This window comes from Octodon degus, unplaced genomic scaffold, assembly GCF_000260255.1.
Source record: "Octodon degus isolate 3935 unplaced genomic scaffold, OctDeg1.0 scaffold00038, whole genome shotgun sequence".
Taxonomy (NCBI): domain Eukaryota; kingdom Metazoa; phylum Chordata; class Mammalia; order Rodentia; family Octodontidae; genus Octodon; species Octodon degus.
In genome coordinates, this window is record NW_004524614.1 from 14802126 (window position 1) to 14818009 (window position 15884).

The 15884-nt window shown below is 36.9% G+C and overlaps 1 protein-coding gene across 4 annotated transcripts in view; it reads right to left on the bottom strand.

Annotated features, from left to right (window-relative positions):
- The window catches only part of Ccdc169 (coiled-coil domain containing 169), a 59979-nt gene that overhangs the window by 11877 nt on the left and 32218 nt on the right, over nucleotides 1-15884 (bottom strand). For all 4 annotated transcript variants that reach the window (XM_004631138.2, XM_023715109.1, XM_023715107.1 and 1 more), the window contains 2 exons: nucleotides 5145-5243; nucleotides 4899-4952 (listed from right to left, as the gene is read on the bottom strand). In XM_004631138.2, coding sequence (XP_004631195.1) covers nucleotides 4899-4952; nucleotides 5145-5243 — 153 coding nt within the window. The remainder of the gene's footprint in view (nucleotides 1-4898; nucleotides 4953-5144; nucleotides 5244-15884) is intronic.

A 15884-nucleotide genomic window follows, 5' to 3' on the forward strand; every position in this document is an offset into this window, starting at 1 on the left:
TCAAAAAAGAATAAAAGGAAGAGGGTACTGGATATGTAAATACAAAGACCCTGGGCTCAATTCCAAATAGTGCAAAAAAGAAAACAAAAAGCAAAATAAGAATAGTACATAAAGATAGGGATTTACTAGGGCTGCCAAAATAACTCAGTGGACTAAGCACCTGCTGAGGCAAGCGCAGGGACCGGGGTTCGATCCCCAGCACCACATGTTGCACCAGCCCTGCCCCTGGGCACACTAAGCCCACCAAGCCCAGGCCTGATGGCATACGTCTATAATCCCAGCAGTGGAGAGGGTGAAAACAGGAGAATAAATATGAGTCCCAGTTGCTTAATGAGACCCTGTACCAAATACATTTAAAAAAAGATATGGATATATTTGAAGGAAAAAAGGAGAAACAATTAGATTTTTACATCTGATAGAGCTTTTTAAGGATATATTATATCATTACTAAGTAACAGATTTTGGTCATTTAGAGTAAAAACTGGAATTCACTCATTTTTTCATTCATTCAGTAAATGTTATTAAGCATGTGCTACCATTATATTGAATAAAGGAAGACAAATACAACTCATGGTTCTGTTTGGGGAAACAGTGAAAAAAATAGGACACTATAATGAGGGTCTTGATAAAGATTTGTACAATGCTTTATGAATATACAGCAGATGTAATTAATTCAGGCTCTGCATAGAAGAGCAACCATTTAAGAACTAAGGAAGGGATATTATAGGTAGGAGAAACACCAAGGGCCTCAGTCTCAGGCATGAACTAGCATGATATAAGCATGAATTAGCATAACATTACATATGGCTGTAATAGATGTTACCAGGGATAAAACTGTAGAAACAGGAACAGCCAGGTCAGAAAGGACCTAGTAGACCATGCTAAGGAGTATTACTGTCATCCTCTGGGCATGAATACTAAAGATTTTTAATCCACACCATAGTATGTGTATTAAGCACTGATAACTCAGGCTTCAGAGAAAAAATATGAGTGTGATGGAGACAAACCTTTGATAGCCCTGCTATTGAAATTGTATCCCAACTGCTAGATTTAAACATGGGCAATTCCATGCTAAGATGAACAATAACGGAAAAGAATTATCCAAAGGCAACAGAAATGCCTCGACAGCCTGGCACCTGGCTCATGAGAAATGGCTAAATTGGGGTTTTGACAGTTTAGATCAGAAACAAAACAAAATAAAAAACTATAGGAAATTGATAGTTGTTTTTATTTAAATCTTTGAAAATTTATTATACAAACAGAGGAGTGTAAGGGGCTGGGGAGATAGCTCAGTAGAATAAGTGCTTGCCTGGCAAGCGCAAGGGCCTGAGTTCAATCCCTGCTTCCACAAAAAAAAAAAAAAAAATCAGAAACAGAGTGTAGATTTGTTTTGTGTTCTTTAGAGAATAAAACTAAAACCAATGGATGTTAACGATGTTCAAGAAAGGAGAACAAGGAGTACTGTGTGATATGTAGCAATCTGGCAATTAGAACTACCTGACAATGAGACAGAACTATCTCAGGTCTCCTTTCTATAAATCAGAAGTATTCTATCCAATTAGTTCTCAAGTTAATTGCTAAAATTCTGTACGACTTATATACTATTTTAAAACTATTTCTTGGCATCTGTAACTTGTAAGTGGTGTTTGCAAGTAAAAACCAGTGTCTCTGAGTTCTATGTACTCAAACTTCCCAACCAGCTATTTTAATTCCACTGAAACAAACGAGTTGTCATTAATATTTTGCTACAGTGAAATATAATTTTAGTGACATTTAAAAAAATAAAATTCTGTACTCCAGTAACAGTGTCTACATCTTAAACTGTGAGTATTTCAACAGCTCTTAGTCTTCACAGCGGACTTTTCAGCAGTGCAATATGTCTGTGAATTCTTAAAAAGCAGATTCTGTACTCTATACACATTGTGTAAATTAGAAGAAGCCATAGATGGAAAAACTCAGTTTTAATCAAAACAGAGCATCAAGACTGATACAAAATCACAGGTAGCAGCAGAAGTATAAACAGAAGATTCAGCAAATAGTTTTAGTTATCTACCAGAGAATAAATTATTGATGTAGTCAGCATAGAAAAAACTAAAAATCTCTCATTAACCTTTCTAGTCACTGTAGTATCTGCATGGCCAGAACTGCCTTTGACTATAGAGATTAACAGTTCACTCTAGAGTGAAAAATCCTCATTAACATTTATACAGAGGATAGTATTAACATCTTCCTGGGAATCTGTTAAAACCAGCTTTGATTGCATAGCCAGTGATCCTGTATAGCCAGAGTAGGATTATCTCACCTAAATGAATTTTTCAGATAAATGAAGGTAAATGAATGTGTCAAGAGCAAAAGAACTCTACTTTGACCTTATAAATATCCTTCAGTAGAGTTTTACATATAGATCACTATTTTCTTTTTTCTTTTTGGTACTGGGAATTGAACTCAGGACCTTGCACTTGCCAAGCAGGTACTGTGCCTTTGAACTATAACCCTGGCCCCATTCACTTTTTTCTTAATGACTTTAGCTTTATATTATCTACATTAATTTCTATATTGTGTTCAATTTGGTAAATCGTTTTAAACACTGACTATTTGCTTTTCTTTACACTAAGTGTTGGAAGAATCTGGCCTCCTGACTGACTTCAGGGGGGAACAAACAGCTAAGTAAAACAAATGGATTTCTCAGCCAACACCAGAAGGTAAGCAGAAATTCTGATGCCATGACATAGAGAGAGAAGCTAGTGAACTCAGAAAACAAAAACAGGAAGACAGCCTTCACCATTCAGAACCTATTGTGCCAGCCATTTCACTTAGGTATTATATCTAAACACACACAGAATCCTGACATCAATATTGATTTCAGATACTGATTCTTCCTTTATACATAGATGAGGAAAGAAATTAAGGCCCGCAGAAGTCATAGAACAATACATTAAGAGCTGAGATTCAAATCTAAATTTGTGATGGCCCCACAATTTGCAGTGTTTTCATCATGTCAAGACCTCATAGAGGAGGTGGTGTCTGCACTAGATCTTGAGGGGAGTGAACCTGGCACATATGAGAAACATATTCTAAGCAGAGTGTGGGGTCAGAAAGCATAAGGGCACCTATGCTACAGGAGAAAGCAGTGCTTCCAGTCCAGCATCAAGGACCAGTTCATTTGAATTTATTGTCCATTTTATGGATAAGAGAGAGTAACGGGGCCAGGGAGATGGCTCAGTGGAATAAGCACTTCCCTGGGAAGCACAATGGTCTGAGTTCAATCCCCGGTTCCGCCAAAAAAAAAAAAAAAAAAAAAAAGAGTATCAGGATTCATCCTATCCTGACTCAATTTCCTACTTAAATTTGGTCAATACTCTAAGTTCAAGTTTGCTTTATTCACTGTAGCCCTTTCATTTTCAATTTTTTCTACATATCACATTATTGGCTTCAATATCCAAACTAATTCATCCTCTGAACTTTTCTTTTTAGCAATTCCTTTATCAGCGATGGCAAACCTATAGCTTGCAGTCCCAGGGAGCTTGTTTTATCATTGAAAGTTCTAAAAGGTTCACCATCAAGGCTCTAGGTACTCTAGGTCAGTGATTGGTAGATTACCCTTTATGTCAAGCCCTCTCCCTTCAAGGTCCTCCATCTCCTTTTCCAACTAACCACTTTGAGAAATGCCAATCCTCATTTTTGGCTCCCTTGACTATGTTGAAGTTCTTCGAGATAAACCCTAGACTGTCTTCTACTTTCCATATTATTTTCCTTGATGCTATGCATTCATTCATATTCAAATAATTCATATTCAAATAATTTCTAAATTTCTATCTCTAGTTTTTACTATTTTCCCACGAGTCATATATCCAACTGCTCTTTTAATACTCCTGTTTAGAGACTACATACTGAAAACTGAACTCATATTCTAATCGTATAGCATATACCAAAATAAAGTTAACATAGATTATGTACTTAAACAACATATATTAGCCCTATAGGTACTAAAATATGTGGTGAACGTTATGAAATATTGAGATGAAGATGGTCTCTTTAACTATGACATCAGAAACTAAAAGATAGCTCTGGCAACATAAAAAAAAAACTTCTATACTGACATAAATAGAATGGAAAGGCAAATGAAAATTGAAAAATGCATCTACATAACTTACTGATTACTTTTGTATCTTGTATTAATTACATACTACCAGTTGCAAATCTGTGTCTAGATCTATTTTTCTTTTATGTATTTTAGTACAGGGTCCATAGGGTCTCACTACATAGATTGGACTATAGTGATCCTCTTGTTTTCAGCCTCCCAAGCACTAGGATTACAGGCATATGCCACCATGTCAGTCTCAGTCACCATCTCAGTGTGTCCCAGGGCACGGAGCCAGCACAGAAAGCCTGGGATTGAACCCTGGGTCACTGCACTCCACCTAAGCAGGCACTTTTGTCTGCTAAGCTATCTGGCTGGTCCTTCTACTTTAGATCTTACCATGCATAATTATGAAGTCAAGGGCCTGGAACTTCCTGATAGCAAAGGAATAGAGGCATGCCTATTTGAATTCTAATGATTATAGATGAAGGATAAGTAAAGAAGAAAATAAGCAATCTCTTAAAGAGACTGTTTTACCTTTCTTTAAGTTTTACAAAATTTTATAAACAGTATGTGTTTGCTGTATAAAGTGATTATGCATCATGGGAAACTGGTACATGTACAAACTATGTTTTATTTCCTCATAAAAGTTAAATATTTTCCTTTTGACTCCTTAATATTTAGGAACTTAATATCTTTTCTTCCAAAATTCCAACATGTTTCTCTACCAAACAAACAAGCAAGCCTAGAAAAATGAAAAATATAATTTATAGTCAAAGAAAATCTCTAGGATTTGGAAATAAAACAAAAAAGTTACCTGAGACATTTCAGCTAGGTATGTACGCCGTTCACTGCTGGTCCTCTGATAAGCCTACATAAAAGATAAAAAGTAAATAATCCAATATAAAATAAGATTTGCAGTATCTGCAGGACTACTATTAAGTTGAAATTTACTGTCCTGTTTTTTCTTAAATACTATAAGAAAAGGATATGTAGCACTGCAGATCACAATGGAAATGATGGCACATTCCAAGGAATTGTTTAGTATAGAAAAGAAACAAACCTTTGATTCTTGTTCCAGTCTGAGTGCATAGTCTTTCACTTGATTTTCAAGACTCCTTTTTTCTCTTTCTAGTTGTTTAAGTAATATATTTAAGGATTCCTGAAAGTATAAAGAGCAAATTTTTATACGTGCTCATGTTCTAAGCAACAATAATAAATGGCCACCAAATGCACTAGTGGATTTCAATGTAATATTCTATTATTCCATAATTATGTAATATTTACTTTCTAAATAATAATAATAAAATATTCATTGAACTCTAATCCTATGCCATGTATTATACTAATCTTTCCATAGGTTATTTCATGCAAACCTTATTATAACTCTTATAATGGCTAATGTTTATTTCCACTTTTTCAACTTTCTCTTGAGAAAATTGTAACTTGCAAAAGTTATGTAGCTGATCAAAAGGATTATAGCTAATCAACTGTAGAGCTAGAATTAGATTCCAGGTGAGACTATAGATTCAATACATACTACCAATAATTAGTATGAACAATTACTAGCTTGTATTCATTCTATTGCTATGATTTTAACAAAAGAGGTACATGTACCAACACTTAAAGACTGTCCTAGTGCTAACTGTAAACTAGGTCCACTTTTACATGCTCAAGAAAAACCACTTTAAAGAACAGGCATCCATATAGAAAGAGAAGTTTATGGCTCCTCTTTCATAAAAAGAGATTTCAGTAATTATTTTACTCATATTAATAACACTGCACATACACATTAAATATACATTATTGGAGAAATACACAATAAAATTTTATAATTCATATCTACCAACCTGAGTTACAGTAGTTTCTTAGTAATTTGTGAAATAAATGTTAAGGAAACCCTTTATTTAAAAACTTCAGGTACTGATTATGAAGAAGGTTTTTGGAACTAAAATCTCAAGTTTCTAAAACTGCCCTAGTCCATAATATCCTCACAGTTCCCCCTGGTTATCAACCATATTCTATGTTACACCACTTTCTCTCTCTCTCTCCTTTGGCTTAATAAATAATCTCATTTTCCAGTTCTCTTCCTTTCTCTTCTCTCCCCTTCTGCCCCCACCAGATCCTTTCTGTCCCCTCCTTCCCCTCCTCTGTTCTCTTCTTCTTTCTTCCCCTTCCTCTTCCACTCCTCTTTCTGCTCCTATTCTTGCTGCCCTTCCTCCTTTTTATTCCCCTACCCACAAAAGCCTCTCTCACAAACTCCAAATATTTATTTTTTGGATGCGACTTTTCCTAAGAGCATCTCATCCTATATATCTTATCTCATAGAGCAATTAGACGTGAAAGTTTTCTGGGTACCTCACATAGAAGCATGAAAAACCTTTCAAAAATCTTACCAACCTGCCTGGCCACTATGTCACAGGTGCAGAAATTTGTACACATCTGATGATTGGGTCTGAAAGGATTGGGTTTTTTCTTTATCCTATCTTGCAAGATGGCAGGTGAAAAAACTGAGAAGCCAGACACTAAAGAGAAGAATCTCAAAGTCAAGAAGGCTTCTGCCAGTGGTACAGGTAAAAAGGGTAAGGTGAAGAAGGCAAAAAAAGTCCAAGAAGGGGCAGCCCCACTGCAGCCAAAAGCCTGTCCTGGCTAGCGGAATTGGTAGATACTCCCAATCTGCTATTATTCCAAAAAGGCTTTGTACAACAGGAAGTACACAACTGCTAAATCAAAGGTTGAGAAGAAAAAAAAGGAGAAAGTTCTTGCTATGATCACAAACCTGGTCAGTGGGGATATGAATGGAGGTACCTGGGTGGTAGAACTTCAAAAAATGCCCAGATACTACCCTAGGAAATATGTGCCCTGAAAGCTTTTGAGCCATGGCAAGAAACCCTTCTGTCAGCATGTGAGGAAACTTCGAGTCAGCATCACTCCCGGCACCATCTTGATCATCCTCACCGGGCATCACAGAGGCAAGAGAGTGGTCTTCCTGAAGCAGCTGGCCAGTGGCTTGCTACTTGTGACAGGGCCTCTTAGCTTTAATCGTGTTCCTCTACGAAGAACAAACCACAGAAATTTGTCATTGCCACCTCTACAAAAATCAGTATCAGCAAAGTGAAAAATCCCCAAACACCTCACTGATGCTTATGTCAAGAAGCAGCAGCTGCAGAAGCCCAAGACACCAGGAGGGCAAGATCTTTGACACCAAGATAGAGAGATACCAGATTTCAGAGCAGTGCAAGGTGGATCAGAAAGCGGTGGACTCACAAATTTTAGCAAAAATCAAAGCTGTTCCTCAGCTTTGGGGCTACCTGCAATCTGTTTTTGCTCTGACAAATGAAATTTATCCTCATAAATTAGTATTCTAAATTTCTTACCAAGAGCCTAATTAAATAACTGATACATTTTAAAAAGTACATATAAAAATTTAAAAATACATAAAATAAAAGGACTGGGGAAGAAGAATGTAGATGGTCCTACAGAAGTAGAACAAAGGATAAGAACTCTTGTGCATTGTGTGTTACATAACAAAAACCAACCTTAACATCTCATTTCAGGAAGGACTGACTGAACTGGTTGAAGTCAAAGACTGAAAGCCTATGTAATGTAATTGGTGGCTTACAAAATATGACTTCAATACATGATGGTTGTGCACAAGGCTGAAGCTTTTCATTTTAAATTTTCAAAAATATTGAATTTATTATTTATTTATTTATTTATTTATTTATTTATTTGGTACAGGGTCTTGCTACAGAGCTCAGTCTCACAGTGATTCTCCGGTCTCAGCCTCCTCAGTGCTGGGATTACAAACCTATGCCACCACACCTGGTTTTGGTGGTCAACACAGTGCACCTGGAGTTCTGGGACCAGCACAGTATGTGTTACCACGTCCTTGAGCTTGCCAGGCAGGCACTTAGACAGCTGAGATATCTCTCTAGTCCCTTATGGTTTTTAAATTTTTTAAAAAATATTTATTTATTTATTTATTTATTTATTTATTTATTTATTTATTTATTTGGTACAGGATCCCCCTACAGAGCTAAGGGTGAAAGCTTTGTAACAAAGGGAGTCCACACTACCACTTGAACTTGTTATGCTAAATTGTGTAGAAACCTAGATTTCCCATAGGTACGGTTGTCTCCAGAATCTGTCACACAGTCACAGAACTGAACATTGGATCTTGCTATTGGAACTTCCTGTGGTGCCTTTGTAGCTTCAGGTAAATTCATCAGCTGGTTTTGATGCAACAGACCAGGTGCTAGTTTGCTCTAAGCCTTATAAGTCTAGATTGTTTAATCATCCACATTTTAGTTTTCTCTTTTACAGTCTGGTAAAACAATTAGCAGGTGCTCCTGCTAGACTTCGAGATGTGAATATCTTTTGCAGAATGTCCATATGGAGAAATAACTTTCCACTCCTCTGGTATTGCCCAACTCAGATCTACTACCTAGAAATGACTTAATATGAAATTTGAGACTCCTTTGCCCAGTCTATTTTCTATGCTCTAACAGAATAGTAATTCATAAAGGTAAATTAGTTGAACTCGTGGTTCTGGAGACTACAAGTTTAAGATTAAGCAGCTGCACCAGTAAAGGCCTCATGCTGACATCACAACAAAGCAGAACAGCAGAAGGGCAAGTTGGGGGATACAGAAGAGGTAACTTATTGTCTACTTTGTTCTTGTAAAAAAGGTATTGATCTAGTTCAACTACATCCTCACACCTTAAAGACCACACTTTCCAACCCTGCCATGGAATTAAAATTTCAACATGAGTTTCAGAGGGAACAAACCATATGCAAGTCATAGTATTTGCCAACACTGCAGCACAGGTAAATAGTGTCCAGGTTACAAAATATAAGGCTTTTAGAAAGGCATATGTTATTATCCTTAGACAAAAAGAGAGATCCAAATAATCATGTAGACTTATTTAAGAGGATATAAAAAAGTGGAAAGATATCCCTTGCTCATGGATAGAAAGAACCAATATAGTGAAAATGACTATACTCCCAAAACCGTTATACAGATCTAAAGCAATCCCAATCAAAATTCCATTAGTATACCTCATAGAATTAGAAAAAACACTCCTAAAATTCATCTGGAACTAGAAGAGACCTAGAACAGCAAAAGCAATTCTGAGCAACAAAGCCAAGTCAGGGGGTATTACAATCTCTAACTTCAAATTGTACTACAAAGCTATTGTGGTAAAATAAGCATGGTACTGACATTAAAAACTGCTACAAAGAACCAACAAATGGAATTTCACCTTGCAAAAAGCTTTTGCACGACAAAAGAAATCACCAACAGAAAGAAAAGACAATCTAAGCAATAGGAAAAAATCATAGCCAGTTGTCCCTCAAAGGACTTATATCTGTAACATAAAGAACTGAAAAAAATCATGACCCCAAAGCTCAAAGACTCAATCCAAAAATGGGCATTTGAAATGAATACACACTTCTCAAATGAATACAAGTGGCAAAGAAATATATGAAAAATGTTCAACACCATTGGTCATCCTATGTGTCTTACAAAGCTATTAGAATTGTACCACCGTGACTATGTCAGTATCCAATGAACACATTCACCTCCTTCTGGGTATGAACAGGATATATATATATATATATATATATATATATATATAGTCTTTTATGTCTTTATGTATTTATTTGGTACAAGGTCTTGCTACACAGCTCAGACTCATAGTAATCCTCCTGTCTCAGACTCCCCAGCACTGGGAGTCCCCCCAGGGTCCTAGCATGTGGTACTGGGGATCAAACCCGGGTCCTTGTGCTTGCCAGGCAGGCGCTTAGACCACTGAGCTATCTGCCTAGCCCCAGGACATAATACATTGATTTACTGCGAGACCTGGTCTGTTACTACCCATTGTTCAGGTAGTTTTAGATTGTTAAAGTGTGCCATAAAGATTAGCTCCACTATAGTACCCAAATGAGTAAAAGTGCTTCTAGCCTTGAATTACTGATATTCCTTCAAAAATACTCAAATTGTGAAAACCTGAAGATTCTCTGACCCAAATAAAAGAAAAAAAGATAGCTAGATAGGGAGGGTTAATACATACCACTCAGCCTAATACACTACTTTTCCTCCTACCTAGGAAGTACACTATGGGCTCTGCAGTCTGCATGAACCTCACCAGAGGCCCATAGTTAATGGTTTGGTTTCCTATACTCAGCTCTGAATCAATCAACTTTTGTGGGGATAAGTAGAGAAGAGATACTGTGGTTGTCAGACTACATAAAGTCCTTATCTCTGGATAATGGGTGAAAATGCATCCATTTTAAATATATGATTGAAGGATGGGGGAAGATACTCTGCAGAAGAAAAGAAGTTCTGTTCTAGAAGAAGGTAAAGGGAATGCTCATCAAATCAAACAAAGGTTTCTGCTATAAATTACATATTAACTCAGGATTTGGCCATGGTACCTGAGTTACTGAAAGGAGGAACAGGGGTAGAATTAAGCAGTTTAAGAAACCATAACACAATAGCATTAGTTACATTATTTATAACCAATACACTGGTGGGAGGGTAAAGAAAGTTAATCTGGGGCCCAAGTATACACACATTACACCACTTTGGTTTAACATTTTATTTCTTTTTTATTTTAGGGAAGGGTCTAGAGGGTGTTCAGGGTCTCACTACTAGATTGGACTCATAGTGATCCACCTGTTTACAGCCTCCCAAGAGTTGGTATTACAGGTGCGTGCCACCACGCCTAGTCTCAGTTGCCCTCTCAGTGTGCCCCAGAGGTGGGACTGGTACTGGCAGGCTCGGGGATTGAACCCCTGGCCACTGTACCTGTTTACAGACACTTTAATCCACTGAACTATTTGGCCAGCCCTGGTTTAAAATTTTTTAAGTGGTATAGTTACACACACTATATTTTTTCAATTAAAAAAATTTTATTAGTACATATTTGCCATACATAATGATCCCATTCATCATAAGGAATTTATACCTGTACATGTCTTAATTCTTTTTTTTTCCCATTTCCCTTCTCTCTCTAGCTTCTTCCTCACCCCATTTGCAAAAGCTTTCTTTTCATTTTCTCCATTCCATTCTCTTTTTAAAATCTCTTTCCTCTTTCTTCCTTCTTTTCTTTTCTGTCTTCCTCACCTTTCCTTTGTTCCCCAGTTTGAACACATTTTTTCTACTTCCAGATATCTACCCTCCATTCTGCTTCCTATTTACCCTTTGGTTTAAAATTTTAATCTCAAAACTAGTATCTAATAATTTTGGGTAACTCCAATTATTTCTAATATTCTTATGAATTAAATAAAAGATTTAGTCAAATTTCTTAACTTGTGTTGGCAATGATGTAGATCACTAAATCTATTTTTAAAAAGTTGAAACATTTAAAATATGGAAACAGCTGATTTAAATCTCTGCAAAACAAAACTATAATATTTAGGGCCCATGCCTTCCTAAACACAGCTCATTTATTAAACCTATTCTTATTCTATCTTAAATAACTGTTAATAACCATTAGAATTTTTAAAGATTTTACTGAGAATAATTAGGTCACTTAAAACAATGTCTTTTTAAATAATTTCGGCTGAAAAATGCCTTAAAATTGATTTGCTACCATACGTATTTGATTGACATCCTTGTTCAAACATGATTGGTTATTGTCTCCGGTTCACACTATTCTTCTCTGAAAGTTTATCATGCAGTGGCATCACAAATGGATTCCATCTCCCTTCCCTCAATGTGAACTTGTTCCAGAAAAAAAAAAATTAATGAAAGCAATACATATGCAAGAGTTTAAACTGAGCTGTTTTATGGAAAATTAAACCTTTATGAAATAAACTGCCCAAATAAAAAGAACTTTTGATGAAATGATTAGCTTGTAACAAAAATGAATTAAAATGCTGCTGCATGGACTGTTGCTGCGAGGCTTCCAAATTTAGGGTATTGTAGTAATATTGATCAGTTACATAATTTGTTAAATACACTGAGAGATGTACAAAAGAATCTAACCTTTTAAATTACTGCTTCAATGGCAAAATATATTCTCATTCCTAAAAGAAGTTCATTTACAAATAATATACCAGAATACAAATTATTTTTAAATTAAAAGGGACCTAAATTAGTTACAATCTAAAACTCTTGAAGCTCATACTAATATGCACATGCAAAATAGCATTTATAATGCAAAGTGATATGATTTAAATGCCAAATGTGAGACCAATCAATGTGGCTAGAGCACAAAAATCCCCAACATGGAAAATATTTAGAAGGAAAAAAATGGGGACAAGGGGAGCTACATACTGATAATAAGCTTGAATCAGAAATAAATGTTTAAGAAAATGATTATTTAATAGGATTAGAGTGTGACAAAATATTTGAGCAGTAAAGAAAAGGTAAGATAACTAGAGAAAGACATGGGTACACAAAGCTTGGAACATTAGGCTTAGGAATAGCACAGGGAGCTCTTGTAATTTATTAAAGTGACATGAAGAAAGGATTTAGGAACATGAATGGAGTATAAGCCTCTATAATAAAAGTAGTTTTTGTTGCCTGGATTTGCAGCTCCAACTTTTGAAGCTTAAAATTTTAAACATATATTCTTGTAATTAGTCCTATGTTATACTGCTATTCCTATCCTGCTTAGATTCTTTGTCTTGTATCCTAATTCTTCAATTCACCAATTCATTCCAAGAATATTCATCTAGCACCTCACATTGCCAGTCATAACTAAAGTTAAGAACTGCAAACCCAGCCCCTGTCCCTGTGAAGCTTAGAGTTCAATAGGAGCCCTAGAATGTTGCCTGCATTGGTACATGTTACATATGAGCTTGAGAAGACTGTATTCTGTTGCTATTGGATGGAATCATTTATAATGTCAATTAGGTCAAGCTAAATGATAGCAATGTTCAGGTCAATTTCAACCTTAGTGGTTTTCTGGGTGCTTGATTTATCAATTACAGACAGGGAATAAAGTCTCCTAACTTTAACAACAGATTTGCCTAGTTTCCCCCCTGTAGTTTACCGAAATTACTATTTAAATGTTCCTACCCAGCAGTTTCCATTCCAGGTAAGCAGATTTCATTTGTGCCTATTTAGATTTATCTACTTATACAGATTTTAAGATAGGAAAGTTTTCCAATGGTCCCAAGAAAAGTCATTAATTTTCATTTATTGATTTCTTTTGTAATGAAAGGACTGATGACATATATGGTGGTGATGAAACTGGAGTTGAAAAAAAAATGCATTCTCCAAATAGCTTGTACTCCCATACCTGTGTAAGACATTGATACTGATACGCAACTTCACTAGCAAAGTAGTAAAACATGCTTCTGGTATTCTGGGTGGCTCATAGAAGCATATTCTGAGTACTATAATATGATCCTTTGTCCTTTCCTCTCTGGTACTGTTCCATTGCTCTACTTCCCAGACAGCAGCAGCTGAGCATCTTCACTTCACCACACCCTTTCTGCCATGATGTTTCTGCCAGGGAACCAGCCACAATGGACTGAATTCCCTAAAATTGTGAGCCAAATTAAACTTCTTCATGTTATTGATGTCCTCAAGTACTAGGTCCAGCAATGGGAAATCTAATATGGAAAACTGGTACCAAAGATTATTGCTGTGACTATATCTGATCATATGGTTTAGAAGCCATTGGCACTGGCTTGCTGGAAGGCTTTGGAAAGACTTGGAGATGCCCACTAGTGAGCGATTTTGGTCAGAGCTTGCAAGACCAGGATGCTGGTAGGAATGCAGAAGCCAGGCTCAGGAGGTTTCAGTTTGGAATAAGGACTTCATAGGCATTTGAACTAGAAGCCACATGTGTTATATTTTGGAAAAAAACTTGCCTACATTTTGGGCATATTTTGAGACTCTGCAGGAGATTGAGATAAAAGGTGGTAGAATAATTTATCTGGCAGAGAAAATTTTAAAAGATCTTAACATTCAGGATGTGGTATGAGTATTACTGGCTGCTTTTAGCCAGATTTATAATAAGCATCAAAGGCAAAGACAGCAGAAAATTGAAAAACTTAAATTGTGGCCCAGAAGAAATCATGTGTAAAGTTGGGGCGAGGTATGGTTGCTGAAGAGATTGCATCATTAAAATGTAAGCAATATATTTGGTAGAGGAGCAAGAATGAATTGGGACATCCCAAGAATCAGCAAGATGCCATCCACCACAGCCTCAGGGTATAAAAGTGCAAATTTTTCAATTGAGAGAATCCCAGGGATGCCCACTTGAGAAGGGCCTCTTAAGGAACTGGTTCCCTAGGATTCATTCCATTGTACTCAGTCATCTAGGCACTCAGAGGCTGCTGCAGCCATGAGCCAACCAGCTACTGCTTGAACTGGCAGAAAACTTGGGCATTATTCACGATACTGGCTTCACTTGTTTGTTAAATGGAAGAGTTGTGAACTCAGGAAGATCTTCCACGCAGATTTCAAAGGCAGGCCTGTGAGGCTGAGCAAGGAGCCCCCCTGAGGGCAATGTATGAAGTGGGAATGAAGGCAAATGTGCAGTGGAGACTCCAAAAAGTTGAAAATCCCAGGAATATGGAATATCTACAGAAAAAACATTGAGGCTCTGAGTGGATCTAGCTAGAGAGAGGTCATATGAGCCGCAGTCTGCTAGGCCATGGGGCAGGGCTACCCTCTGGAACACATATCTACTATTGTGCGTGCTACATGTCAGGTATACAGTTACAAGATTTAATACTTTCCTTGCTGGGCTTTGGTCTTTCTTTGGTCCAATTCTTTTCTACCATCCTGTTCCTCCCTTTTGGACTGGGAATGTTTATCCTGTGCCATTCTACCTTGTAATTATACAACCTGTTTTTTATTTTTACAGAGGTTCACAGGTATGCATTTGAGTCTCAAAGATTTGGACTTTTGAAAAATGATCTAACTAATAAAACTCTGGGGAAGAGATTATTATATTTCAGGTGAGGTAGAATTGTGAACTTGCTGTTGTCTTTATTTGGTGATTAAGTATAGTTTAACAAGATGTGATTGGGTGTGAATATGACAAGGGGAGAATTGTGACTAGTGATCCTGACAAGTCATCTTCATTGGATTAAAAATGCCTAGAGATTAGTAATGCATGCTCCTAGGTGTTTCTGTGTGGGTCATGGAAAAATATACATATTCCTTCTCCTACTCTCCTTTGTTGCTGTCCTATGTTCCCCAGGCACCATGAGCTATGCAGCTCTGCTCTGCGACACCTCTGCCATGATGTTCATGCTCTGGAGCCAGCCAACCATGGACCAAAACTAGACTTTCTCCTTTAAGTAGATGTCAGATACTGTGTGCAGTGACAGAAAATCTGAGTAATGCAACCTGAAACTTTATTAACTAGCTGTAAGCCGTGACACCACATCTGGCAATGCAGCTGGGTTTATGCCACTAATTAAGTCTGTAGCAGTCTATAGCCTTCTCCACGATCCATCTAATTTCTGCACAGGTCAGTCTGGCAACTTAAAGCTATGATAAGCACCAGTATCCCTGCATCTTTTTCCATGTTTAATAATGGCACCAATTCCTGCTGTCTTCTCTGGGATAAGAGTGCTTTTGCCCTCTTTTTTGATTTGAGAAGCAAGTTTTAGAAGCTTCTATATAGTCTTCTCAACCGTGATTGGTTTTACTTCGGTTCTAAGAATACCTGTTCTAATTATGCACTAGGAAATTTTTACTGCAGGGGTTGGGGAGTCTGTAGGAACACTGGGCCCACTACAGTCTGAACTTCGGCAGTAGACTCTCACTCGTTTGTAAGTCAGACTCTGTGTTCACTGGCCCTGAAAATATCCAGGTATCTCTTTTTCC